This window comes from Pagrus pagrus, assembly GCF_965226575.1.
Source record: "Pagrus pagrus genome assembly, chromosome: 24".
Taxonomy (NCBI): domain Eukaryota; kingdom Metazoa; phylum Chordata; class Actinopteri; order Spariformes; family Sparidae; genus Pagrus; species Pagrus pagrus.
The window spans coordinates 15,507,707-15,534,284 of record NC_140206.1 but is presented as its reverse complement, the minus strand read 5'-3'; the positions used below and the strand labels follow the sequence as shown (position 1 = coordinate 15,534,284).

Sequence of the window (26,578 nt, the reverse complement as noted above, 5' to 3'; positions counted from 1 at the left end):
TCTTTATTTGTATAGTGCCAATTCACAACAAAAGTCATCTCATGACACTTTCCAAATTGAGCAGGTCTAGACACTTGAAAAAAACTGCCTTTTATCAGGACAATATAATATTTGGGTGCTTTGAGCAGCACAAGCCCTGTGCCATATAGTTCCATTATACTCAAGAAAAGGCAGACAACTCATCCCAAAATAATCTACTGTAGATGGATAAATGTTATAAAGTATCAGCCTCTGTTACATAATTTTCCCCTCGTCTTCTAACTTTAGAAAAGACACTGAGCAATATCACTGATGTTGAATAACACTTGGATGCAACAAGGCCAAAATTGTATTACAGTTATTGAGTTAAATGTACCAACATATCATAAAATGGATTTCAGGTTATCACCAGTGAGTATCTGGTTCTGCCTCTTTAATCAATATGTTTGTTTCTCGCGTCTCGTTGTCGCCATCATCCTATCCGCCCTCAGGGATCATTAAAGATTCATCCAATACACTTAATCTAATTTACCTGTCTGTACAGACTGCATTGATTATGCTCTCTTGCTTTTGTATTGACAGATTCCATTTGTAACTGTTTGCTGCGAAAGACTCCCGGCGACTAAATAAATTGACTGAAAGGGAACATTACAGCAGCCGCTGCTTCTAAATCCAATGCAAGCGGATAAATGATTCCTGTTCTCCTGAGTAGCACACAAACACACATGGATCCACAACCCAGATTGCATTATAGGGGCTTAGCCGAGACTTGTCAACTTCTAATCTCGACTTGGCACAAAAAGGTTGATACCTTGACACTAACAATCTGTGTGGTTGTGAGCGAGCGTGTGTCTGTGTGCGATGGGGCTGCACGGGCTCATCTTGCAGTTGAGCAAACACGATCCCTGCACGGCAACGCAAAAACACACCGCGCCACACACATACCTGAAAAAGCCTGCGGAGAGCCAAGCAAAACATAAATATCTCTGTTGATTTTTAACAACACTGTGGTTCAGAAATTTGCCATAACTACCCATCACTGCAAACAAAGAAACTGGATGGAAGCGATGGAGTCACCCAATGAACACACACACACACACACACACACACACATACACGCCTGAGAGTGGAAATAAGGGGGAGGAGATGTTGACATTCAAACTCTCAAAAGGGTTTTGTCCCAGCGTCGCTCCCAACTGACAAGAGGAAACACACTGTGTTAATGGGGACGAACGTGATTAACATGCTGTCAGTGTGCCCTGCTGTGTACTGTACCGAGGACGGCCGAGCCGCGCCGAGACGTTAACATACAGCTCACTTCAACACACAGCGAGCACCTCGGGACAGAACACACTCTCCACTTTAGATTGGATTATGTAAGCGTCTGATGGATAATAGCGCCTTCAGCAGGAAAAGCATCTTTGGGCGATGAGACAAAATCAATGTAGGCTAACAAAGTCAGGTCAGGTTCATTCACTAAGCTCATTCATAGTGTTTTACACCCATTTATAAAATGCCTGGAACGAGAGATTTGCAACACAGTGATGATTTTGTCTTCATCCAACATATCTTTGAAAGCAACAAGGCCGACGGTTTTCTATAGATATTCATTGACCCCAGAAGGAGGTTCATGGTGACGTTGCCAACGAGGGTTTCATCCTGGGAAATTCCCATTAAAATAAAGCAGTCAGGTTGGAAACCAAGACAACGATGCACATTTCACCTAGATGCATTTAGTGTTACTTGGATAGAGTGCATCTGTTTCCACGAGAGCAAATGTCTCATTTTCTGGAAATGTATTGATCCTTATTGCTGACTGCTTGATACTGAAGCACTACAGCCAAGATATGTAATGAGAGGGGCAATATAGAGTTGCAACAGACTAATGAAATGACAATGTTTGTCATGGTTGTTACTTCAAACTTATTCCTAGGCCTGTAGTACTATGAGTACTGTGTTTTCTCTGTGTTTTGAAGCAGCCACATCTCTTCCCTACTACAGTCTTTGGTTTTCACCTGTATCCACTTCCCTTTTTTGCTCTTCTTCTTCCTCTTGCTGGCTCCAGACAGCAGCAGACTAGAGAGTTCAGTTAACGAGACTCAAGTCAGGGATATTACTCGACAAGTTGCGCTACGCATGATTGTAATGGATGACACGAGGTTGAGAACAACCCGACTGCAAACAAACACCTGCAGCAAAGGTTTTTTGGTTAAACCATCCGGTAACTACAAGCTAATGAACACCTTCCAGCCAATCAGAATCTCAACTTGTCAGAAGCAATTGAATAAAGTTCTTTAAAAGCAGTGAATGTCATTTCTGTCACAAGGTTTCTCAATCAAAACAAAACACCACGACTTCCTTCAACGACAAGCAACTAAATTGAATAAAAATATGGATTTCTCTGGGTTTAACGTTGCTGGAAACATCTGGCATAATGAAAAAACACTGCTCAACAAAATATATAACACAGCTCTAGCTGTTTCAATTCGTTTTAATGCAGATATGTTACACATTTACCTTAATTTCCCATGCACTGAAAAGCATCCCCATTTTAAATGTAGAGTTTTGTGCACAAATGAAAGGTTTCATACTTGCACAGTTTGTGAAACAGCTTACTCCTACAATAATTACAACTTTGTCTTTAGTAATCACCAGTTCAGTAAACAATGCAACGCTGAGGCAGATTTACATTGTTTACTGTTCCTATTTCAAACTTTTTTACATCCAAAAAGTATATAACTATATTAAGAGACTGAATCTGATATTTTTCAATGAATACTGTTTTTTTAAGGACTCTTGTCTTGACTTGATCTTGTACTTGGGACTTGTCTGGGGCTCCTCTTAAGTGGTCTTTGTAACGCACAGAGGAAGAACGCTCAGTGGCCTTTCTCGAGCACTACCCTGGACAAATGTACAAAGCTCTAAAGAGACAAAAAGCTGAGTTTATTGTGTCCGGCACCTTCATCCTGCAGATTATGATGAATGTTGCAGCTTCTCGGGGCATCAAGATAGTTTAAATTTACAAAAAAACAAACTCAGACATGAAACACACCAGCTCTACTTTACCTCCTATGAGAACTGCAGGATATTATTTTTTGTCAGTGTTTGCGCTGCATGCGCACACACACACACACACACACACACAGACACACACACACACACACACACACACACACACAAGCAGGAAAGCACCTGCAGAACTCTCACGTCTTATCTCTCGCTATAAAACTAATTCACACAGAAGCGAGCAAAACAAACAAACACACTCAACACACACACATTATTGACACATGGACAGTCTCGTCCTTCCTTCTCACACACACACACACACACACACACACACACACTCTACCTGTCATCATCTTCAGTTGCAGCCACAGCCTGGTGATATCGTGGCAGAGTTGAGAAACTCGGTTGAGAGCCATTGTGTTGCCCGTACATGTATGCCCCCCGATACACATGCACACGCACACAAACACACACGCGCGCGCTGTTAAAACACATTCACGCACGGCAACATATTCTGTCAGAGGACATCGCAGTGGAAGTTCAGGCAGTCCATTCCGCCACAGCCGAGCGCTTCAGCCGCTTACTGAGCTGTCACTGCACGGCGCAGCGCAGCCCACACACACACACACAAACACACACACACACACTCACACACACCTCCCCCCTCCTCATTTGTGCCAGCCAGCAGGCGGAGTTTCAGATGATCCACCCCCCGTTTCACATTTCACACTGTTTTCACTGACAGAGAGAAAAACTGGATGTGACAGAACGTGGAAGTCTCTAAAAACCTGAACAATGAACTGAGAAGTTCACAAAAAATGACCCTGGCTGCAGCCCTTCACAGCGACTTCCCCAGACAAACACATGAAAATGATTATTGCTCATCGCCATTCATCTGTATAATTAGTCTCCAGTGTATTTTGATTGCATTAAGTTGATAAATTCGATTACCGCATGAATACGTATCTTTGTCCGGTACATCAGACACTATGAAATGTGGTCCAAATTAGCCGAGATGGATGGACGGAGATGGATCGGATCCAAAAGCAAAGGGTCACATTTGATTCTGACTTTTCCTATCATGTGGAGTCAGTGTGAAAATAAATGAATGCAGACTGAGATTCAGATTCAGGGGGATTCCACATAAACAATGTGATTTTCAAGGTTTATTATATAATTTCAACTTGGTTATTTTGCATCCTGTAATGAATCCGGTTATTTCATTTACTCACACTGACTCAATATTTACATTGCACTCAACGTGACCCTTTAAAATCAACTTATGTGGTAGAATTAGATGGAAAATAGTAAATGTAATTAAAACGCATGAAGTCACTGTTTTACGAAATTATTTTTCATGTGGTAAGTTGAGGTAAAAATCAACTATACTGTTAGGTAAAGTTTCCATCTCAATCCTGTCCATCTCTTACTCATTTGGAAGCTCCCTGTTCGTCTGTTTCCATCTCTCTGGCAAATCATGTCCCGACCAACCCGGCATGGAAAGCTTATTTCTATGATCCACATATCTGACGCCCTTCCTGACCCAACCCTCCCTATGTATCCCGGCCTGGGACCAGCCATTAGGTATGCACTGGCTTGTGCCTCCCCCACCTTAATAAAACATACTGCTGATGAAGAAAGTCATTCATTCACAGCCTTTTTAGTAAAATTTGGCACTAAAATTGCATTTGTCCTTAGTTCATCTTTGCTTACTGCTCCTCTCCTGCCTGTTTGCAGCTAGCTTTTAAGTGTCAGATATCCTAGACTCCAACCAACATTGATGTGTGTGCTGTACCCATGTTTGTGCCAGAGGGAATGGAGGCCTCTTTTCTGTTTTCCTCTGCTTTTCTCACACTCTCTCACACACACACAAAGTCACACAATGCCAGCCAAGACAGCAGGGGGACCCAATGTGCCACACAGAAGCAGTGAGAGGCTGAACTGGTGGAAATGTGAATAGACCCTCAGGAGCTCAGTTCATAAAATGCAGCCCAGCTGAGAAAAACACACATATTTAAACTGCCGTTCTGTTGCTTCACATCCACAAGGAATACAGTAACTATACACACCCTGTGTATGTAAACTGATGCAGAATCTCAGTAATCCCAGACAATTAAAAATGCTGTAAAACAGACAAGAGGAATAAAGGGGAATTGAAATGTTGACAAATTCCTTATTTAGCACACTGATGTTACAAAATGGACATATGAAGTTTGAAAAACATTGACTGTATGAAGACGGATGTCTCCACTTCATCCCACTGTACAAACATGAAGCCAAAATATCCTGGATATGTCATTAGAAACAGAGTGTGTCAGTAGCGATCAGGCCTTTAAGTGATATGATAGTCAATCACCCGCATACTTCGAAATAATGTTCTCTGGATGACTGGGAGTGAGCTTAGACATGAACCCATGTCCCATCTGCTAACATAGGGGCAGTTTAGGACCTATACTGCAGCCAGCCACCAGGGGGCGATCATATTGTTTTCACTTCACTCTTGATTGAGTTGTCATGACTTCCATCCTTATATACAGTCAATGGTTGGGTGTAATATCGCTAATGAGCTGCATTATGATGGGACATGGGGTAAGTTCAGCATATCATGGCCTCTGCTGCTTCAATTATGACCGTTTTAGTGGCCCTTTAAGAACACAGTTCCTATTAACCACTTTTCTTTCTTCCTCTTCGGTGTCACTTTGTGTTTAATAATTTAAGTGTATTTAACCTCATTGAACTTAATGCATATATGCTAAAATGCTCAAGACAGGTCATTTCTACCACGAGGGATCTCTCAATTAAAACAAAACAGAAGACGTAAGTAGTGCAGGATCATCAACATCACGTTTGGTCCTGTTAGGTGACTACCTTCCTCACTCTGTCACTCTCCCGCAAGTTAAAGCAACAAGTGACCAACTGAAACGCACCGTTACCACGAGTAACCTTGTGGAATTCTCTCGGTATGAACATTGTTGGAATCATTCTTAATAATGTAAGCACACAACTCAACAAAATACATAAGAAAGGCCTAGTCCTTAGAAAGAGGCCGATCAAGGAGAATAAAACCTCTTCTATGACACTACTGACCAGCAAAAAGGGGACAATCCATGCTCACCTATGCACATGCCCTTACTCAATCTGCCTTTGGTCTACTGAATCCCCACAAGCACATTTTAGTAACTTGCACAACGATTTTACTTCCAGAGTGATTTATGTGCCGGCGGCCCAGATTAACTAAGAGCACATCAGCAACTGCCTACAGTCAGAAGTCCAAATTGAAGATCAGGGATTTTTAAAATGAAGTCAAAATAGGACAGTATTTAATCCTGGCTGTTTCTCTGAACAAAGACAGAAATGTTTTCCTCACCGGGGGAACATTTACTACAATATGGATGGACTGAAATATAGTAATGTCAAGGTAAATGGTGGTAGAAAATGATGGAAGGACTGAGATTAGGCACACGTGGATGTAAACAATGGATGTGTGAGATTAAGAATAAGGTTAAGGCTAAATTAAAAAGACTCTCTCAGTCTAGTCTGAGAACAGATTATCAATACATGAAGGGATTCAAGAGCTGACGGGATTTAAAAATAATGAATGTAACAATGGAGGTCAGTAATAGTGGTGTTATGACGCAGGCCTGTGTCTGTGCGTCTGTGTGTGTGTGTGTGTGTGTGTTTAGCTGATGTCAGATTCAGATGATAGAGCATGTTGGCTGTGAGACAGGAAAAGGCAGAGGGTTTATAATGGGTCATTTCCTGTCTCTGCTAATTTATCCTTCAACAGTCCTGAACGCAGCCAGCTTCACCCACTGGTGGCCAATTTCCAGCTCCACCATCAACACTCCGGTCTACTCTGGAACAGTATTACTTCCACTTTCTCACAGCTTGAGGGCATCACAATATTTTTTTATCAAATACTTCAATATCAATATTGCAACAGTATTATAGGGATGACTATTGACTGTACTTAAAAAATGTAAATGATTTTAGATAATTAATCATCAGTAATGTGGATATAATGACTAACTTTACTGTAATGCAGCCTTTAAAACCAGGAAAAGACCACACGTATGCCATATCACGACAAGAAATATAGCTCGTATCACAGTAACGACATAATATTGATATATTGCCCAGTCCTATATAATGTTATTATAACGTCCAAGGTCCAGCAGTCCCCATCAATCAAACTCAATAGCACTGTATCACTCTTAATCTCATAGATACCAGACACCTAAAAACGCCTGGGGTTTTTTTTACATCAAGATTCATGCATCCCTGAGAAATGAATTCCCTTAATCCGTCCCACATCCACAATAAAAGTTTCCTGATAAAAATAAAACAAATAAAAAAAAAAATCTATGGATCCCTTTTCCAGTTATTTACATGCTAAGACTAATTACTTCTGATCACCTCAACTCCAGCTATTACCGATTCCTGACATTTCATCAAGGTGATGAAACTGAGATGATTAATTGAGATGACACTCACAAAGCCTCTAAAATCAACTCTGACTTAATACACTTCATGACGTGTGAATGTGCATCTGTGGGGATGCGGGACAGACTTCAGCGCCTGTCTCCGGGATGTAAGGGAGACCTGTATGTGTGTGTGAGGGATGTGGCGCAGACTCCAGCTAGAGTAACTTCCAGCTGAATTATTTATATGAGACTTCTCCCCCTGCGTCTGTGTCGGCAAAGACGAAACGCTATCGACTGCTTCCGCTCCGGGATCAAACACTATTGGCCGGTTGGAGCATAAACAGGAAGACACCAATTGAGAAGTGACTCAGAGGCTCAAACAGGCAGTGGAGGAACAAAACAAGGTGTGAACAAGTGGACGGTTTGAATCGAGGCTGGGATAACACACCTCCATCCGGTTTGGAAAAGTGTCTGTCAGTCTTCTTTCCCTGTCACTCTCTAAATGGCAGTTTGTAGATGAGGAGATACAGAAGCACACGGTAATTAGGCCAATTTTCTGGTGCCTTCTTGACATACTTGACATGCTGACTGCTCGGTAGAGTTTGTCACGTACAGTTGGCAGAAAGCAGCCTGCACGGCTGGGTTAAAGAGTAAGACAGACTCATGCATCAGACACAAGCAACATGTCACTTTCAGATCAAGCTAACTTTAATTTGCAGAAATCCGTGTTTGCATTTCTTCTTTTTAGGAAAATTCAACCTGTGTCTCAGAGTTAGGGCTATTACTCCTACTGGATATTATTAATAAGCTGCATTGCAGGGATTTAACAGGAAGTGCTCGTTACGACAGGCTCAAGCTGTCCTGATCTGACCAGGCTAAAGATGGGGAGCATGTATGGAGAAACTCAGAGTCTCCGAGGAATGACATAATATGCATTCACTGATAGCGTTTGGTATGGAGACTGACTGTCCCGATGTGAAGACATGCAGGACATTTAACTCAGCAATAACATCTAGTTCGTACACGTTTAAATGAATTCAATTAATTATCTTTGTAGGGTCAAAAGGTTTTTTCACTCTTTCTTAAGCTACATACATGTAATGACTTTGGCTGACTGGTTTGAAGAGAAGAAAACTCATCCATCCATAAAACAATAAAGCATTACAGCCAATCAAACAATGACTTACTTCTTTTTTATTGTTTTACAAGACACAACCCTCATCCTGGTGATAATGCTGGTAACTGAGCCCCAAGACCTTGTTGACAGTCAAACAGCTGACACCCACATGCTCGAGTACAACCCAATAAAACAAACTCAGCGCTGCCAGGACGCTCCGATGCAAATCACTGAACAGATGAGAAACATGTGTCTAAGGCACATACGGTAGAGACTACAACACAGGCTCATATCCGGCACACCCCTCCAATAAGGTTGTTTGGAATGACGTTGTATTTGAGCAAGAATTACTCCACTGCAATATAGTTAATTTATTTTTGTACGCCGTCCAAAAGCTGAAGAAGTCAAAGGCGATAATATCCCCATCGCCATCCCTCATTTTATTTTAAGTCTCTATCGTTGACTACCCATAAGGCTTTGAGATGCCAAATAAAACGTGATGTTAAAGGTGTATTTTGTTAAACATCTGTATTTGTGTTTAGTAAAGAAAACACTTGCTTGCTAACTTCACCAAAGGTTTTTGCGACACCATACATAGAAGTCTACACAAGTCTACACTTTCTAGACATTCTGATTTTGAAAGTTTGGTCATAACTTACAAATTGCACCTTTAAAGTGCTGCTGAGGGACATGACACATGACTGTAGTTGAACTTAACAACTGTTCAGAGCTGCAAGGATTAATCATTTATTTGAATAATAAATTCAATAAATTAATCACCAATTATTTTGATGATGAATTAATCAGTGACTAATTTTTTTATGATTTAAAAAAAAAAGTCAAAAGTCTCTATTCCGGCTGCTTAACGCTGAATATTTTCTGCTTTATTTCCTCCTCTATGGCAGTAAGCTAAGTGTCTTTGGGTTGTGGACAAAACAAGACATTTGAGGACGTCATCTTGGGCTTTGGAAACACTGATCAACATCTTTCACCATTTTGACATTTTATAGTCTAAAAAACTAATCGATTATTCAAGAAAATAATCAAATCAATCTTGATGGTTAAACTTGCACACCTCTAGGTCAGCCTGCTACGCATTTAATGTAATTTACCCACCTTTAACATAAACAATTAGAAATGTCTTGAGCACAGATAAAACACTGGGATCTCCTGTGTGCACAGCAAGGGGGAAAAAACTACAGAAAATATATAATTTATGTTTGTGAAACAGTTTGAGAATGTTTTCCCTGGTCAAGATGAGGACGATGAACTTGAAGGAGAGGAGTGTGTGTGTGCGAGTGTGTGTGTGTGTGTGTGTGTGTGTGTGTGTGTGTGTGTGTGCGTGTGTGTGTGGAAGGATCAGGAGTCGCTCACACTGACAGCTCAGATGATGATCAGGAACTTAAAGTTAAACAGTCAGCTGGCGTCAGACGAGGGACTTACCGAAGGCTATCACGGGAAAGCGTGTTAAAATGAAGTGAAACAGACGAAACCATGCGAATTCTCATGAAAGAGGAAGTTGCCACTTGGGGGGGAAGACAATCATCTGTCACGATGGATCATCATCCAGGGAAACACCACAGGAAGTCACAAAGCCAAAGACCACAGCTGACTATTACAAAACTATGCAACTTTAACAACATGTACAGTATAAATCCATCAAACTTCATCAATTTAAGATAATAAGACGTTTTAAAGACAGCTGTGAAGGGCCTCAAAAGTACTTCTTGACATTTTTTTAAAATTAAAATACACAAAATATAATCTATAAATATACCTCGCCTCACATTTTAGCATCAACATTTTATATTCCCAAACAAACAAGTGATGTGAACATGAGCCAATATGGCAGCAGTGAGGAGGAAATGGAGATCAAGAGCAGAAACGCTGCACCTGTCTCCATGACACAGCCTTTTCTAGAATAGCTCCTACTAAAAATACACATATCATCTCTAAATACAGTACAAAGCCTGCGGGAACGGACCAGAATAGACTCGAACCATCACTGACAGCCACCAAAATCTAACAAATCCTCCAGCATGCACTTCACAGTCCTGCACATGCACACAGACATCCAGGAGTTTGCATGATCAATTACTAAACACACACACACACACACACACACACCTCCTTCTTTCTTTTGTCACACACACACAGGCTGTTGGATAATTATTCGACCATTTTATTGAACCACCTTGAGTAAACAAGGATGTAGTCCTATAACAAATTACTCTTTTCCCACATGTACCTCGGCCTACTATGATGAAGCACAGGAGACGTTCATCAGAGGCAGACTGTTTCTTCTTCAGCTTTACATCCACTTGAGAATCTAACTGCTGTAGAGTTCATGGTACAGAATAGGGCTGATAAGTAATATCCCAATATTTTTTAGCTCAATCGTGATACGAGATATGGGTGAAAAAACAAATATGACAACGGAACGAGGAAGAAGGGAAGTTTAAGGGAACAACTTGAAGATAGTTTAGCCATATTTACTTGGTCGATATAAGGACGTTAAATACTACCGATGATTATTTTCATGATTAATCTATAAAATGTCTAAAAACATGTGGAAAATGCTAATCACAGAGCCTAAAGTGACATCATATTGCCTCTTTTGTCTAACAAACAGTCCAAAACCCAAAGTCTCATCATTAACTATCACAAATGACAAAGAAAAGCAACAAACCCTCACATTTAAGAAGCTGGAGCCAGCAAATGTTTGACATTTCTGCCTGAAAAATGACTGAAACGACCCACTGATTATCAAAATAGTTTGTCAACAGATTTTTCTTTTGATCGGCTAATCAAGTAATCGACTAATCGTTGCAATTACTTTTTCACGAGTCAACTTTGGGAAGACTTTTCACAGTATTAACAGTCTTAGGAGTTATGAGGAGGAGAAAAAAACCCTCAAGACTGAAGAGCCACATATGTAAATGGATCATAAAATAAAAAGTACATCTAAATACGGCACATACGAACACAGAATAGTGTTTCATTAAGTCATAAAAAACAGCCATGACATTAAACCCAACACTGACTCATCAATAAGCCTCTACACGTGCTGACACACAACACACCACAGCTAAAGCTCAATCACACACACACGTGTCCTTGCAAAACTCACAGTGCAGCTGCTGACAGCGCTGGCTGTATCTGTAGAAGCTCTCCATCTCCTCCAGCGAGATGCACACAAACCTCTCTCCTCCTGTGCATCCCTCCATCCCGTCCCTCCACCTGCTCTCCTGCTTCTCCTTCACCGCCTCCATCTCCGAAGGTAGAGAGAAGAGTGTCTGCCGCCTCATCCCGCTCTCCTCATTTACAAACCCTCCCAGTCTGTCTGTCTGTCTCTCTCTTGCACACACACACACACATACACACACCCACCTGTCATAGTTTCTTGAGTGATTACACCACTCCTCTCTCCTCCGCCCCTCCCTCCTGCTGTGGAAATCTGCATACCTATACCTGACTAAGCAAGAGACTGAGAGCTACACTGATACACACCTTGTCGCCTTGTATTTTACACGCCTGGTAGTTTTCAAAGTTACTTTTCCTTAAAGGAACAGTGCACCCAAAAATAAAAACTCAGTCATTATCTACTCACCCCCATACTGAGGGAAGGTAGGTATGCAGGACAAGCGTTATGGAGCCATTTTATGTTTTTTGTTTGTTTGGTTTTTTCCAGTTGTCCCCAGCATTTTATGACTTTTGTTCTGTTATTAATGGCACAAGAAATTCTTGGTATAGGTTTAGACTCCGAAACTACAGATAAATAACCACATTTAATTAAATGAATGCTGTATTTTACATGTTGGGGGTGAGAGCAGGCTGTACCATAAGCATGAGGGTGAGCAGATACTGACTAAATTTCCGTTTTTGGGCGAGCTTTTCCTTTAAAACACGAGTACTGAACATAAAAGTTACATAAATAATAAAGAATTCAAAGTCCAGCCAGGAGCTGATTGTCAGTGTGACTCCTGCCTCAAACTGAAGAAAGAGGTTTATCTACAGTATTAACACAACTACACAAACACTCACGGCTGCTTGTACTCTGATGTTAACACTGATATTGCCGGTATTATGCAAACAGTGATCTAAACCTGTGCTAGGCTGCATTTACAAATGATTTGCTAGAACTATCAAATGTTAAGCAGAGCCAATGCTCTTAGCTTTAACTATCAGTATCACTGTCGTCAGTAGATATGAATCAGCGACATGCTGCAAGTCAGCTGTCTTTGTAAACACATAAAGCGCCTGAAGGGGTTTCATTATAAGATATGATAGAAAAGCAAACACAAAATCAACCACCCATCTTGTGTCTACAAACCAAGATTAATCCTCGGACCTGTCTAGTTCCTGGCCCCGTGAGAGACTTTTTCATGTGAGCAAACATTGATTAGGCTGTGCCGCGTGACTAACGTGAGAGTTTTTACCAATCAAATGCAGCTTCTTCTTTAAAAGTCTCGGCCTGAAGGAACTTGCAACCTAAAATGACCCGCGTACAAAGTGCGACCAGTGTCAGCGCCTGATTGTCCTTTATACTCAACAGGGTCTTAGGAGTATAGCAGAAATTCAGACATAAAGACGACACTCACCTCGTCTGTAAGTCTGTGTGCATTTATGATTCTGTTTCCTTCGCGCAGGCTTACAACCACAGCAAAGGCTGGCAGACATGATTAATATCCAGCAGTCTGCTTCTCCTTCTAATCTTTGACTCTGTTTGTCTGCCTGTTTATCTGTCCCATCTGTCCCTCCACTATCCAGCTAGTGAACACACGTTTTGACTGCCGGTGCATTGAGACATGAGCTAAGTTATCAATTAGCAACTCACAAGGGCTGTATCAGGTAATCAGTTACCAAGGTCCAACACCAAGGAGGACCCCGTTTAAGGAATTACACTGCATAAAGTGTGAGCTATAGTGCCTCTGTTGGTCCGAGTCTACACTTACAGGAATATTCACTTTACATTTGTTTACTGTCTTATTGGCCAAATGCATTCAGCCTAGCTTAGCACAAGGTCTGGAAGCAGGGAGAAATAGTTTGTTTAACTCCCTTAAAGTCTTTTTAAACAACCACGCTGTCATATTTACATGTTGCATCTTGGGCATCTCAAGGGACATCTTTCTTGACCGCTATCCTGGGCTAAGGTTGTGCTAAGGACTGTGTTATTTCAGTAGACTCTACTAAGCGGTTCTATGGCGAGTACATCAGTCATTAGCCTGATGACGGAAACTTAGCAACATATATTCCTTTAATAAGTTATTGCTGAATGGTTACAGTAATCAAATTAATGACAGGAAGTCTTTTTTTTCTGTCACATTCAAAAAAAAAAATCATATCTCCACTAGATTTCACTTTCTTGAAACCAAATTTTGGTTATATGTAGTATTAATGAAGTTCTATCGCAAAAATTGAGTGCCGCAGATGGTGCCAAATATAGCTTCAGAGCTGTTATTTTGACTGTGGATTTTTCAAAGAAGGATTATTCTAATTTCCTTGAAACTTTTTTTTTATGTGAAAGTGTTAATATTCATCTAAAAAATCCAAAGATGTTATATTAGTCTTTCATCATTTTAATTTTTCAGTCAGACCTCCAGACGATTAATGGCTAAATTTAAGGAGCAGGGCTTCTTCATAAACTAAATGGATTTTCTGAATTTGCACCTTAAAAATGGGCCTTCATTGTTCAATTAAGGTGCAAACAATATGTTCCACAACATATTATGAGCCATAGAAAATGTTTTTTAGCCAAAGTCATTAATCTTAAGGATAAATGCTGAAAATCGAGCAAAACCTGATTACTGTCTTCGAGCCAGATTTCCAAACTTGCACCTGAATATATTTCAGACACCGAAATACTGTAACACCTCAAATACCATGTGGCCTGTGGTCCCTTTGGTCAAATTTCATACTGTATCTTCAACGTTTGGCTGTAGCATCAGCAGGAAACTAAAGAGTGATGTTTAAATAATGAGGGGGAAACACAGCAGGAGGGAATCTCCCTGCGGCGACAGGACATCCTGCGCTGCTATCCTGCCATATTAATTTATAAAACAGACACTACGGACCAGAAGGTTCTGTGAACATGGACCGTCGGTTAACATAAAATGCACACTTTTACAATCAGCACACAGAAAACTCTGACCTGTTCTCCTGGTCGGTCCGCGGCTCCTGATGTGTGTGTGTCGGGTCAACCAACTGATAGATATGGACAGATTGTGAAGCAGCTGATTCAACACTTCTTGGCTTTCTTGAATTAACTCCAGGAGAGACATCGTCACATCAGACCAGGCTTCATGCTACGTCTATGAGCTTGTTCAAGCCGCCTGACTGTTCTCTTCCTCCTCCTCCTCCTCCTCCTCCTCCTCCTCAATGAAGCTGCTGTTTGTTCTTGTGACTGTGTGATTGTTTATCTCACTTCATGTCTGCTCTGTGTTTATCACAGGAAGAGAGGGCTGGAGGGTGGGCTGCGACATAAACCCCCCTACAGCTTATTATACAATTGAGGGACTGATGTGGACCTTTCACCAAGGTATAAAAGTACACTTAAAACACATACTGTTGTCTGGTTTTACACGTACAGTATAATCGGGTGTGTGATTTCTCAAGCCAGCAAGAGGGTACCCTTCTCTCTGCTAGGGAGGATACTATTGCATTAATACCACCGCCAAGGAGTTCGTGTTTTTGTCCCTTGTTGGTGAGTCGGTTGGTTGGTTGGTTGGTTGGTTTGTCAGTAGGATTACACAAAAACTACAGAATGGATTCCCATGAAACGTAAATGGAGGATGGCCCAGAATAGACCCCATTAACTTTTGATGCAGATAAGGATAACAGGAACGGATCCAGGCATTTTTTTGCTCATTTTCTCTAACATTGCAAGATACAGCGTTGTTCCAACATTGTTGTTGATTATCAGGGAGTAATGCATTGATCTTGATGAAAACAATCTGATGTATTTAGCTGGCTGGTATATGAGTGAGCACAATTTGATGCAGATATAAGTATTATATTTTGTTTATCGCTTTTTATAGTGATATGGCATGTGTGTTTTTACCTGGTTTTAAAGGCTACATTAGTAAATTGATGTAATTCTCTGTACTTGTCAGACTGTTCTACTTGTTCTAGTACTTGCCTTTACCCACTTAGTCACTATAATCACATTGCTGTTGATTATTTTACAAAAAAATGTCATTGTATTCATGTTTTGCCATTTCAAGGCTTTGAACTGCACTGTGACTTTTATTTTCCAGTCTCGTCTCTTTTAAAACCTATTCTTTTTTAGCTTACTTTCCTATTTCTTAACTTGTTTTAATGTATTTTGAATGCAATACAAGTCTTTTAATGTAATCTTCATGCCCCTGTAAAGCAGTTGCCTTGTGTCTGAATTGTGCTATACAATTAAACTTGCCTTACCTTCTGTGAAAGCACCGATTGTCATTTCGAAATATTGAGATAAATATTGTGTATCGTGACAGAATTTAAGGGAATATCGCCCACCCCTACTTTAGCTTCAATATGACTAAGGAAATGTTTTAAAGTAATGTTATCGTAACATTCCATGTGGGGAGAGAATTACAAAATAAAAGCCTGTTCACATCTGTGATTATATATATAGCACGTTGTTTTGGGCCAAATTTAACAAATGACTCAATAAGTAAAATTATTCAAGTCGTATAACCATCATTCTGTTTCACTTCATAATTCATTCTATTAGAATCACTGCAAAAAAAAAAAAAAAAAAAAACATGTAGGCAGCAGAGATCGGAGACCAAGCTACACCAATCCAGGAAACCAATGAACGACAAAAATGCTGAGAAACAAACCTGCTGCTTGTTTTCTCCAGGATGACCTCACTTAAGTCTCATGAATGATGATATTGTATTTGCCAGTATGATATGCACAACAGAGGCTGATAAAAGCTTTTAAAAGCCCCTAAACAAGACCAAGAGCATATCTAAGATTACATCCACCACATTTATATCAATGAGGGGGAAGATAAAACACAAACTGATGCCTGCAAAACAATCCTCAAGTCTGAAGCAGCCTCTAAAAACATCATAACATTCACGAAGGATTGCTTTTATATAGTGGTTTTATCCAGAAGAAGATTTGGAGATTTGCAGCGCAGTGACAGGATCTGTCTGAGGTCACCTCATGTATTAGACGGCGAGGGAAACCTGACCTTTTTGCACGGACGTAACACTGATTTTAGATCAAAGATGTGCAATACAAGAAGTGCACTTCCACTGTTATGAAGTTAAAAGAACTACTCAAGTTACAGAATGTCAATTTAAGACAGTAATGAATAGACAGTCTCAATTTCATACTGGTGCCACTATGACCGACATAAGCAAACAATAACAACAGTGAGAACATTGGCTATTTCTGTATAATTAAATAGTAATTCTTAATGTCTGTCACCAGGTTGGATTACAACTTATCCGGGTTGGATAAATCATAAAATTAAGTTCATTTACTGCTAAACTTTTTTTTATTTTAAGGCAGAGTACTGAGGATGAAGTGAGGGTCTCGCAGTCTGAGGAAATATGCTGCTACTGTAGTCTGTTGGACTAAAACAAAGTTGTTTCACCATCATCATCATCTCCTCTTGGGCACGGGGGCCGCCAGAATCACGAAACAATTAATAAAGTTCCTCCTAGTAGCTTTAACGATTGGAATAAAGGTAGCGAGGAAACCACCGTCATCTCAGGTCTGAGACAAATTATAAAAACTTGTCTTTAGGTTTTTACGACTTACTTTTGTGACAAGTTGCCAAGTACTGACAGAAGCTACAATAAACAGACAGAACTTTCAACCCAGGAACTACTTTTCAAGGAGCTGAAAGATTCCTTCAGCCTGTTTTTGTTCGCTACCCGCAAAGATTATGCTAACGTCCAGTATGAAAAAGTGATAGAAATTTTGAAAATGTCATTTTCGCATGTGATAAGGCCTGAACTTTGTCGCCGGGCCTTCCGTCTTGTGCTCTCTTTTGTACTTCCATGTTGATGTTCCGAAGCACAATGAACAAAAACAAACTGCGGGTTTTTAAAGCTGGTGGCTGAAATAAAATGCTGCGACTACTAGTTCCTGTACTTTTGTAGGTTACTACCCCTGGAGCACTTACTTTTTGGGGGTTTAAATAATGGCCCCTAGAACTTAATTTCGTCCCCATGGCTATGACTACGTGATTCGCCGTCGTGCCCCTGCCACTCAACGCGCATTGGATGCGACTTGGAGGTGGAGTTTGAACTTTCTCACCGAGGTACGCTACAGTTCAAATCGAGGTGTTTTGAATGTCGCAGCAAGCCCAGTTTTTATTTCAACATACGTATGTTTTTAAAATTTTCACATCTACGCCTATTTTTATCTCGTGGCGATGATAATTTGAAGCCTCTGGTACAATAGTTTAAAATGGTCCATCTTGCAACGCTGGCCGTCGCTGCGGTAGAAATGCACTGGGTCCCAAGCATCCACAGCAGTGGAAACATGACTTAAGGGTCTCTCTGGTCTCGACAATGCCAACCAAATCCTGAAGGTTACTCGGTCGTCCTGTTTTTCATATACCAGGAGCCTATCATTCTAAGACGAATGCAGCAGCTTACATAATAGGAGCTTCTGACTGTGGCATTAGTGGCTGCAGACTTTTCTGAGGCGTCATCGCTGACAAGCAGATACCTGAAATTACACTGGTGCCATCTGTGAAGGTCTCCACCTCCCTTAGACTATCGCATTATCTTTATTTCATCTAATTTATCATCACGCAATCACACAAACATTCCCAAGTTAAACTTCAAAGGCAGCAGGCACAGAATGGTCATGCACTTTTCATTACGTGGCGAAATTAGATTTAGCAGTCCATCAAGCAGAAGAGTCACAGTCCGTAAGATCAAAACCGATGCCCTCCTACTCTGAAGTGGTTGCAAAACTAATCACAGTGACAATGAACCTAATTAGTCCGTCTTATTCTTGGTAAAGGCCATTGTCAGACTGCTTTCTTGAAAACGATTTATACGAGTCAATACTGACTACAATGTTAGATACCATTACAGTCTATTTACACTGGTGCTATTTATATCTGAAACGCAATGACATGGCACTTTGACTTCAAGAGAATGAAGGTACTTGCATGCAACAGGTTGTGGGCTCAAACTGAATTGTTACGCAATGTTCTGGACATTATTTTACGCCAGAAAGTGCCTGATTGAATTGTGTAACAACTTTCCAAAAGTACAGGGACTTTGGGGGTGTTGCTTGCAGCGGTGAACATTTCCGATTCAGCCACCTTTTTTAAAAAAAATTGCGTAAACCAGTTTGTTTTTTGCTCGTTGAACTTCAACGCATCAGCATGGCGAGACTGAAAAAAAGGGCATGACGGATGGACTGACAACATTTTGGCCAACAAAAGTGAGCCATTGCTTTTTCATAAGTCAGCGGACAAATTCGCCTCAGGGTATTAAACGACAGTGGAAACACAGACAAATGGTTGAGGGAACCTTTCAGTTCCTTAAAGTAGTTTCAGGGACTAAAAGCTCTCTTTGGGTGGAAACACCCTTGTGAAAATCCTTTCTGTTTGGGTTGAAGCAGACTATATAATACAGAAACATAGATGCAAGGTGCTTTAGTTGTAAAGGAGTATGGACATTATGTTTTTAAGGTTCAGCTGCAGATCAAATAGAACCAACAGGTTTATGTGTGTTATGTTTGATGGTCACCGTAGTGAATCCAAACAAATGTAACTTGCCAGCCGCAGTATTACACAGTGCAACGGGGCTGTATACCACAGAATATGTTCTAAAAGCTCAACTTGGATCTTGGAACTTTTTTTTTTTAATATACTACTCTCCCCTAAAATGTCACACTCCATCTGCAAGACAGAATGAATATATTCTGCAACTAAATGTGCAGGAATTAGCCAAAAATCTTGCTGTTACCGACCAAACTTTACACAACATTAAAATATTTTTCCCTATTGATATGTGCTTTTGGTCGACTGGGCACCCAATCTATTTTTTGGTGTTTTTTTTTATTTATTGGTGTTCTATTTAAGTGATCTCAGAGGCAGGTGAGTATCGTGTCCTTGTCGCTGCAATAGTGACTTCTGCTAGTTTGACAAAGTGCCTGTGAGCACTTCGCGCACATACTGTAGGTCGGAATATTTTGAACCTAACGCAGATTATGACAAAGCAGATGAAAAACTTGAAATTTCAATGACTGTTGCATGTTGTGCACTAAATTAAGTCTCTGAACCTCGTCACTCGTACATATTGTCCCACTGAGATAAATTACTTTTTGTTTTGCTGTAACCTCCAGGAAGAAACCCAAACCCAACCTTCAAATGATGTTCTCTTGGATTCATTTTGACACGTTTAACTAATCAAATTAAGCACCATACTTGTAGCCCATGCATGAACATGTGAGAGCACTTATCTCCTTATCTTTATAAGTTTTATCTCCAATCAGCGAGTGGCAATAATTTATGGAACCGCATGCAAGGCACCAAGTACAATTTATAGGTACTTGTGCTTTACTTTCATATTTCCATTTTCTACTTTAAACTTATACTCAATTGCCCTTCTATGAGAATACTGAATTTTTTACTTCACTGGAGTTATTTGATAACTTTAGTTTAGCGGATTTAGTTTAATAATACAAAATTGAATCAACAAATCAATGATGATGTAATATTATAGGCTATATATATAGTGTTATTGATCCCAGAGGGAAAATTCACAAGCTAGCCAGCAGATAAACTCTATAAAGGGTTATGGTTAAACACCCTTTACCAGCTTCGTAAAAGTGTTAAACACATTTACGCATCAAAATTCTAACCCAATAATGTATATTATTCTTATATATGCCATTCTGCATAATGAGAACTTTTACTTTTGATACTAGAAGTACATTTTGATGCTTATATTTGTACTTTTATTAAGTGGAAATTAAATACATGACTTTTAACTTTTAACACTACGCTCTGGTATTACTACTTTTACTTAAATACAAGATCTGAGTGCATCTTCAACCTCAGGATACAGTGAGTTTGGTATCATTTTTTCTCTAAGAGAAATAAAACCATTTAAACGAGGCACAGACTGAATGAGTATCTCACTACTGACTTCTGTATTATGGATCCTATATGTTGGATTGAAAAAAGCCTCACTTGGAGTTATTTTAAAAAAACAGTCAATGAACATCCCCACTACACATCCAAAAGAGTGAATGAGAATAAAGGAACCGAACACAACAATTTTTGGATTCGTCTAGAGCTGCACTGATTTATCAATCAACCGATTAGTCAATCAAAAGAAGAATAATTGTCAGTTACTTTTCAAGCACAACCTTAGACAATTACAGGTTCCAGCTTCTAAAATTTGAGGATTTGCTGCTTATCTTTGTCATTTATGATAGTAAATGAAGCGTCTTTCGACTCTAGGAGACCGTGGTGAACATTTCTTTTTTTTACATTTTAAAGACTTAATGATTCCCAGAATAATCCGGAAAATAATTAGCAGATTAATTGATGACGAAAAGTTTAAAAATGCTATAATCTCATAAAAAATCCAACCCAACTCCAGCCTCTGATATGTCTTTTGTGTGGCCTTAATGCAATTTCTGACTATTAGAATCATACCTGTCCACACTAGCACATTTATCCAAAATAGTTACGGGTTAACAAAGCAAATCATGTGAACATAGCCACTTCAAATGTAATCAAATGATCATTGGACAAATGTTTATCTGTCATCCAAGTTTCAGACAAATATCCATTCATTCGATTTTTGAGTCATCGTGCAAACAAACAGAAACATATGCAGGTAAAAGACCAGGTGTAAATGAAAGCCTGCTAAACTGTATAACAATCCTGATAAAAGATATGTGTAAATGACAGGAGGCGCAAAGCAGGCCAAGTGTTCCTTGCATTCCTTACAGGAGTACAGAGGGCTAAGTTAATATAAGGCAAGGATCCCTACCGCTCGTTGTCGACAGCACCTCCGGCGTTTGATCCAGGTCTTCTGGTACCGACTGCTGCTGTCCCATTCTTGCCCCTGGACACCAAACCTCAGCAGACTTTCCACTTTGTACTTCACAGCTCCTAAAAGAGCACAGATTCCTACTGTTACTGAAACGACAACTGTAAGAGTGAATCTAAAAGAGCAAAACACTGAACCATGACCATACTTGAGCGGCGGACTCAGGTGAAAGCACACAGCAGGAATAGTGAGAACCGAAAGAGACTGATGCACTGTCCATTTAATTTGGTCAGCAGTGCACGGGGAGAAAGGGGAGGAAGGAAGACACACACAGGGACAGTACGAAAGGCACTTTTGCAATTGCGTAACACTTAACAACATCCATGCCTCTGTGCACCGAACACACACGCCTGTCCTCAGTGGTGTTAACAACATTATGGGCGCTAATTTTATCTTTTCATTAAACTGAGCTGTGCAGCAGTTTACGTTCGCATTTCGGACATGTGTGGTCAACTTAGGTCAACAAGTTCATTTATGACAATAGATAACAAAATGTTGTAGAGACATACAGTACTGGAGCACCATTTAGCATTTAATATACAAAATGTGTTAATACACAAGCAAATTCATCCATGTCTCCCCAGTAGATCACAGCCTCCAGTGATCTGTGCCATAATCTGCTGAATGATCCAAGTAAAAGCCATATGATATGTGTGTATTCTGCAGCTGATCATAGTTCTGGTGTTGGTGGCTTGTTTCAGTCAATCCATTTAGCCGTAGTATCAACACAGTGTCAAAGTTCACTACGTCAAACTGTTCACTGGCACGTGAGGAGTGTGTCCATCAATATCCACTCTGGTCTTCAAAGACACACGCAGATCGTACAGTACACATACACCTGATGACTCCTGGTAGAACAATCAAAGCAATTTTTTCCAATTCCCCATCCAATTACCAGTCGCCTCACAGTGGCTCCTTTCATTGCTTTGACAATAGAGCAGCATGCCCTTAGTCATAGGAACAGAGATCTTGTGATGTGGGGATATGCCAGGCTAAATAAAGACCAAGACTAGTCCCACATGCGATACAATGTGACACCTCTAACAGCCAAGTTTACAGAAGTGGCCCCGGGGACGTCTAGAGCACATGGGATGAGGGGAAGTCAACAGATTTCCCAAGAAAGCACACAAACTCACTTTCAGTTTATGATTACCACCACAACAAATATTTGCTCCAGGTCAAGGACACATAGGAAGGCCAAACACCCCTGTTCACACTGTGTCTAGAGACAGTGACAGCCCCGGGCCTGCTGATGTTAAAAACTTGGATGTTCTCGGTTTCATTGGGAGTCAATTAAAGTTTCAAAAAGGAATTCATAACCTTATCCCAAGTCATTTAATAAATGTTATCATGAACGTCAGAGACAAAGCACAACTACAAAATTGATTTACAAAATTCTCTTCTTCATCATCCCTCCAGACTTTATTCCAAAATCAAAGTGTTATCTTTCCTGGTCAAATACCAAATATGCATATCAGGAGCAAATAAACAGAGCAGTACTTTATATTAGCAAATCAACACATCAGGCAGCACATACCTCAATAAAGTCTTGACTTTTCCCCCCACAATGCAAAGATCTGTGGACTCAAATTCAATCAATATCTCCATTTAGTTATTAAATTATTATTATTATTAGATTAAATTCTCGAACCATTTGTATGCCGAATTGTCAGCCTGACTGCACACATTAAAATATCCAAAGTGGGATGAATATGTTGCCTTTGTCGATATGCAAACATTTAACGCACCCGATTGTAAACGGAGTTTGGCGTGCTTGATGGAAACCTTCAGTAATGGCTCTGTAAATTAATTAGGATTCCTACCGACGGGGCTGCGCTGCCTCCGTGCGTCCTTTTCGGACATTGCATACATGTAATTCTTACTGCACCGTAAGTTTACATTGTTCTTTATTGTGTAGTTGTTATTGTGTATGTTGTTTGTACCCAGTTAGCTCACTAGCTAGTAAAATGGTGTGCCCTTACCTGTACGTTATCCCCATGCTGAACAGCTCCGCCTACCAATTAGCCAAGGTTCAGTCTGCTGCTCCTCTCACAGGAAAAAAGGGGGACCAGCACACATAAAGTCATGATGCATTTATGGTGAAATATTTCCAAAAAGTGGTCAATATTAAAATTGTTTTATAATATGACTCAGATTTATAACTACAGCACCTCTCTTTTCAATGCCTAGGCTATATTTCTTTCTGTGTCATCCCTTTAATCATCTTATGGCCCTGCAGATTTGATTTTATGACCCCATGTTGTGTCCCAACCCACACATACATTGTCCTTCTAAAATGTTATCTTTACGCTATTTGATTCTTATTGGCATTTTAGCTGTAATTGGATTTGTTTAATTTGATTTTGTCATATAGTTTATTTTCTGTGTTATCTGTGGCTGGGACACGCTTGTTGTTGCCATGATTTGTGACTTATGAAGTCAGGATATTGAAGTTGGCTTCCTATAAGTGTGGTATGGGAAAAACCCTTGGGAAGTTCCATGATTATCTGTACTACTGGCAGCACATTTTTTGTTGTTTCTTCTAGATATCTGAATTTGATTGTGTTTGTGCTGTCTTAAGTTGCAGTGCATTGAGCTCTCAGGGCCACCGTAGTTTTATGTTGCTAGTCTGTCTTATTATTGCTGCTTATTTTGGCCAGGACACTCCTGAAATACAGATTTTGTTCAGTCATTCACGGGTCCCAGCCAAGGAATTCTCTGACTTTTCTATAGTACCATTATGAGGTTATTGTTTGTGTTTTTTAGTGAAATGCCTAAACATCTAATAAATGAATTGCCACGGAATTTAATTCAGACATTCATGTTTCATGACATTGATGTCAGCTGTGAAAGAAGAGGGTATACCACTTCAGAAGCTCAATGTGCTGTACATATTTTCATTAAAATATGAAAATGTTTCACTGACACACTGAAACAGATTAATGACAATTTAAGATACAATAAAACAGCAGAAGACAAAACATTTCAGTGAGATTTATCCACGTTCAAATGAAGCAAAATATGTTTCTATGGACATCAGCATCTGTAACATCTGATAAAAATGACTTTTTATGTACAACATATGAATTGAAGACATTTCAATGATGAATGAATACATTTCTAACATTTTTTTGTTAATATCATTTATTATGAGTCACTGTCTTTATTGAAATATCCCCAAAATAACTAGAACATCATGCGTATTTAATAATTTGTGTGTGTGTGTCATCAGAAAGCTCTGTTGTCCATGGTAATATTGAGTTTTGAGGGGGAAAATACCTTCCATGTTTATAGAAACTAACTGCAGTGTCCAGACTTTTCTTTTGTCTTTCTTTTCATTAAATCTTCTGAAAACTACATTAACAAAATATGGCTATCTCAAAAAACATGCCACTAATATAGTCCTTTTAGTTTCTCTGTATATCTAAGAACTATAAACGTCTGCAGTATGAAGGAAAAGAGGAAGGAAGGAGGGATTTACAGTCAAACATGACGTCTGTCAGATTTTATAAAATCCTCATACTGAGTCAATAAATTGTCCACTTACAATGTCATTTTTAATCAGATGGGTTTTCCTTGTGTTGAGCGCTGTACTCATGGATTATTTGTCTGCAGCACTTTCTCATAGAAGCATCCAAACCTTGGACAGCTCTAAGCTGTCAGGTCCGACTAAATCCTGAACGTATTCACCCACTGAAGCTTGCTGTAAGTTCATTCTGATCCCTTTTCTTGCTGCCAAGGTAACAGCCTGAACACAGAAAAAACATCTGCGATATTGGCATATTTAAGCAGTTCTACCTGTTCCCTGACTAGTGTGGGATGGATTGTAAGAATGGGTCAAAAGGGTTGCGCGACATCGAACACACTCCCGACAAATTAAATACAACATTAAATGCCTCTTATGCACCAACAAATGGAGGAGCTGTTAATCACCCACCCACCAACAGAAGGGACACCATGACATCTTGTGGTAGCACAAAAGAGTGCAGAAAATGACTGAATCCACACTGCAAACCTACTACATGTCAACTATTCATTCCAGAACGTTTTGGTGGTGGGGGTCCGATGGAAAAACACCACCCTGAACTTTTGTTTAAATGTGATCAGTTGTCAAAAGACAGTCAGCTAATATATCCATTACATGATCAAGCCTCTGGTCCTAATCAGCTGTTGAAGCATAAATAAAGTGGATCAGATGATACCTGCAACCTAAAAGTCCAGCCTGATGCTCCATATATGTAGAGAGTTTTGATTGTATGTTTATACATTTAAACTATTAGAACGATAAGAGATGGCAGCTATCACACCATTGTACAATACATGTAAATACATGATACAGAAGCCTATTTATTTCTGTGGCTGTATGTGACATCAGGTCCTTCGATTATTAGTTCTGATTAAACTATTTAAATGTAGATATAATTGTTTCAGACACAGGTAAGTATCCAGTGGAATTGAAGGAATACTCGTACTTGTTTTCATTTTATGAACATAATCATAAAGCTAGGAGCCAATTTTGTCAGATAGGTTGAAGACTACTGAAACAATGTATAATTGTTGAACTGGACATTTTTGACATTCTGCCTGCAACAAAGTACAGAAGCACTAAGAAACCTGGTCTACCTTAAATCTACTCTGTATGGAATAGTTATAAATCAAATGTATTTAAAATGATGTAATTTCAGAGCTCAAATGTCAGATGTCAATGCTCTTTTTCGTTTGGATATATCTACCTGTTGAATGTGATGCATGATTGGCTCTGCAACTACTGCAGCTGCAGACTGGGTGCATGTGATTCTGTACAAAAGGCAGGCTTGCTACTTCCAGTGCAAGCTAATGCACAGACGCAGTCTAGAGGGTTGGTGATAAGCAGCCCTGTCACAGATAACAATGCTTAGTCTGGTAATAATCACCCTCCATACAGGTCATGGCACGATGCATGCCCCATACATGCCTCGCACCCACTCCTCGGCTGCTGACAGCCATATTGAACATCTCCACTATTAGCTGCG

The 26,578-nt window shown here is 39.9% G+C and overlaps 1 protein-coding gene across 3 annotated transcripts in view; it reads right to left on the bottom strand.

Annotated features, from left to right (window-relative positions):
- mcf2la (mcf.2 cell line derived transforming sequence-like a) overlaps positions 1–21,613 on the bottom strand; it is a 60,870-nt gene extending 39,257 nt beyond the window's left edge. For 2 of the 3 annotated variants that reach the window (XM_084347627.1, XM_084347629.1), the window contains exon 1: positions 3,332–3,504. In XM_084347627.1, coding sequence (XP_084203753.1) covers positions 3,332–3,440 — 109 coding nt within the window. In that variant the 5' untranslated portion in view covers positions 3,441–3,504. Of the gene's footprint in view, positions 1–3,331; positions 3,505–21,506 lie in introns of those variants that run through there. The other variant, XM_084347628.1, reaches the window with a different exon arrangement.
- Between the last annotated feature and the right edge of the window lie 4,965 nt (positions 21,614–26,578).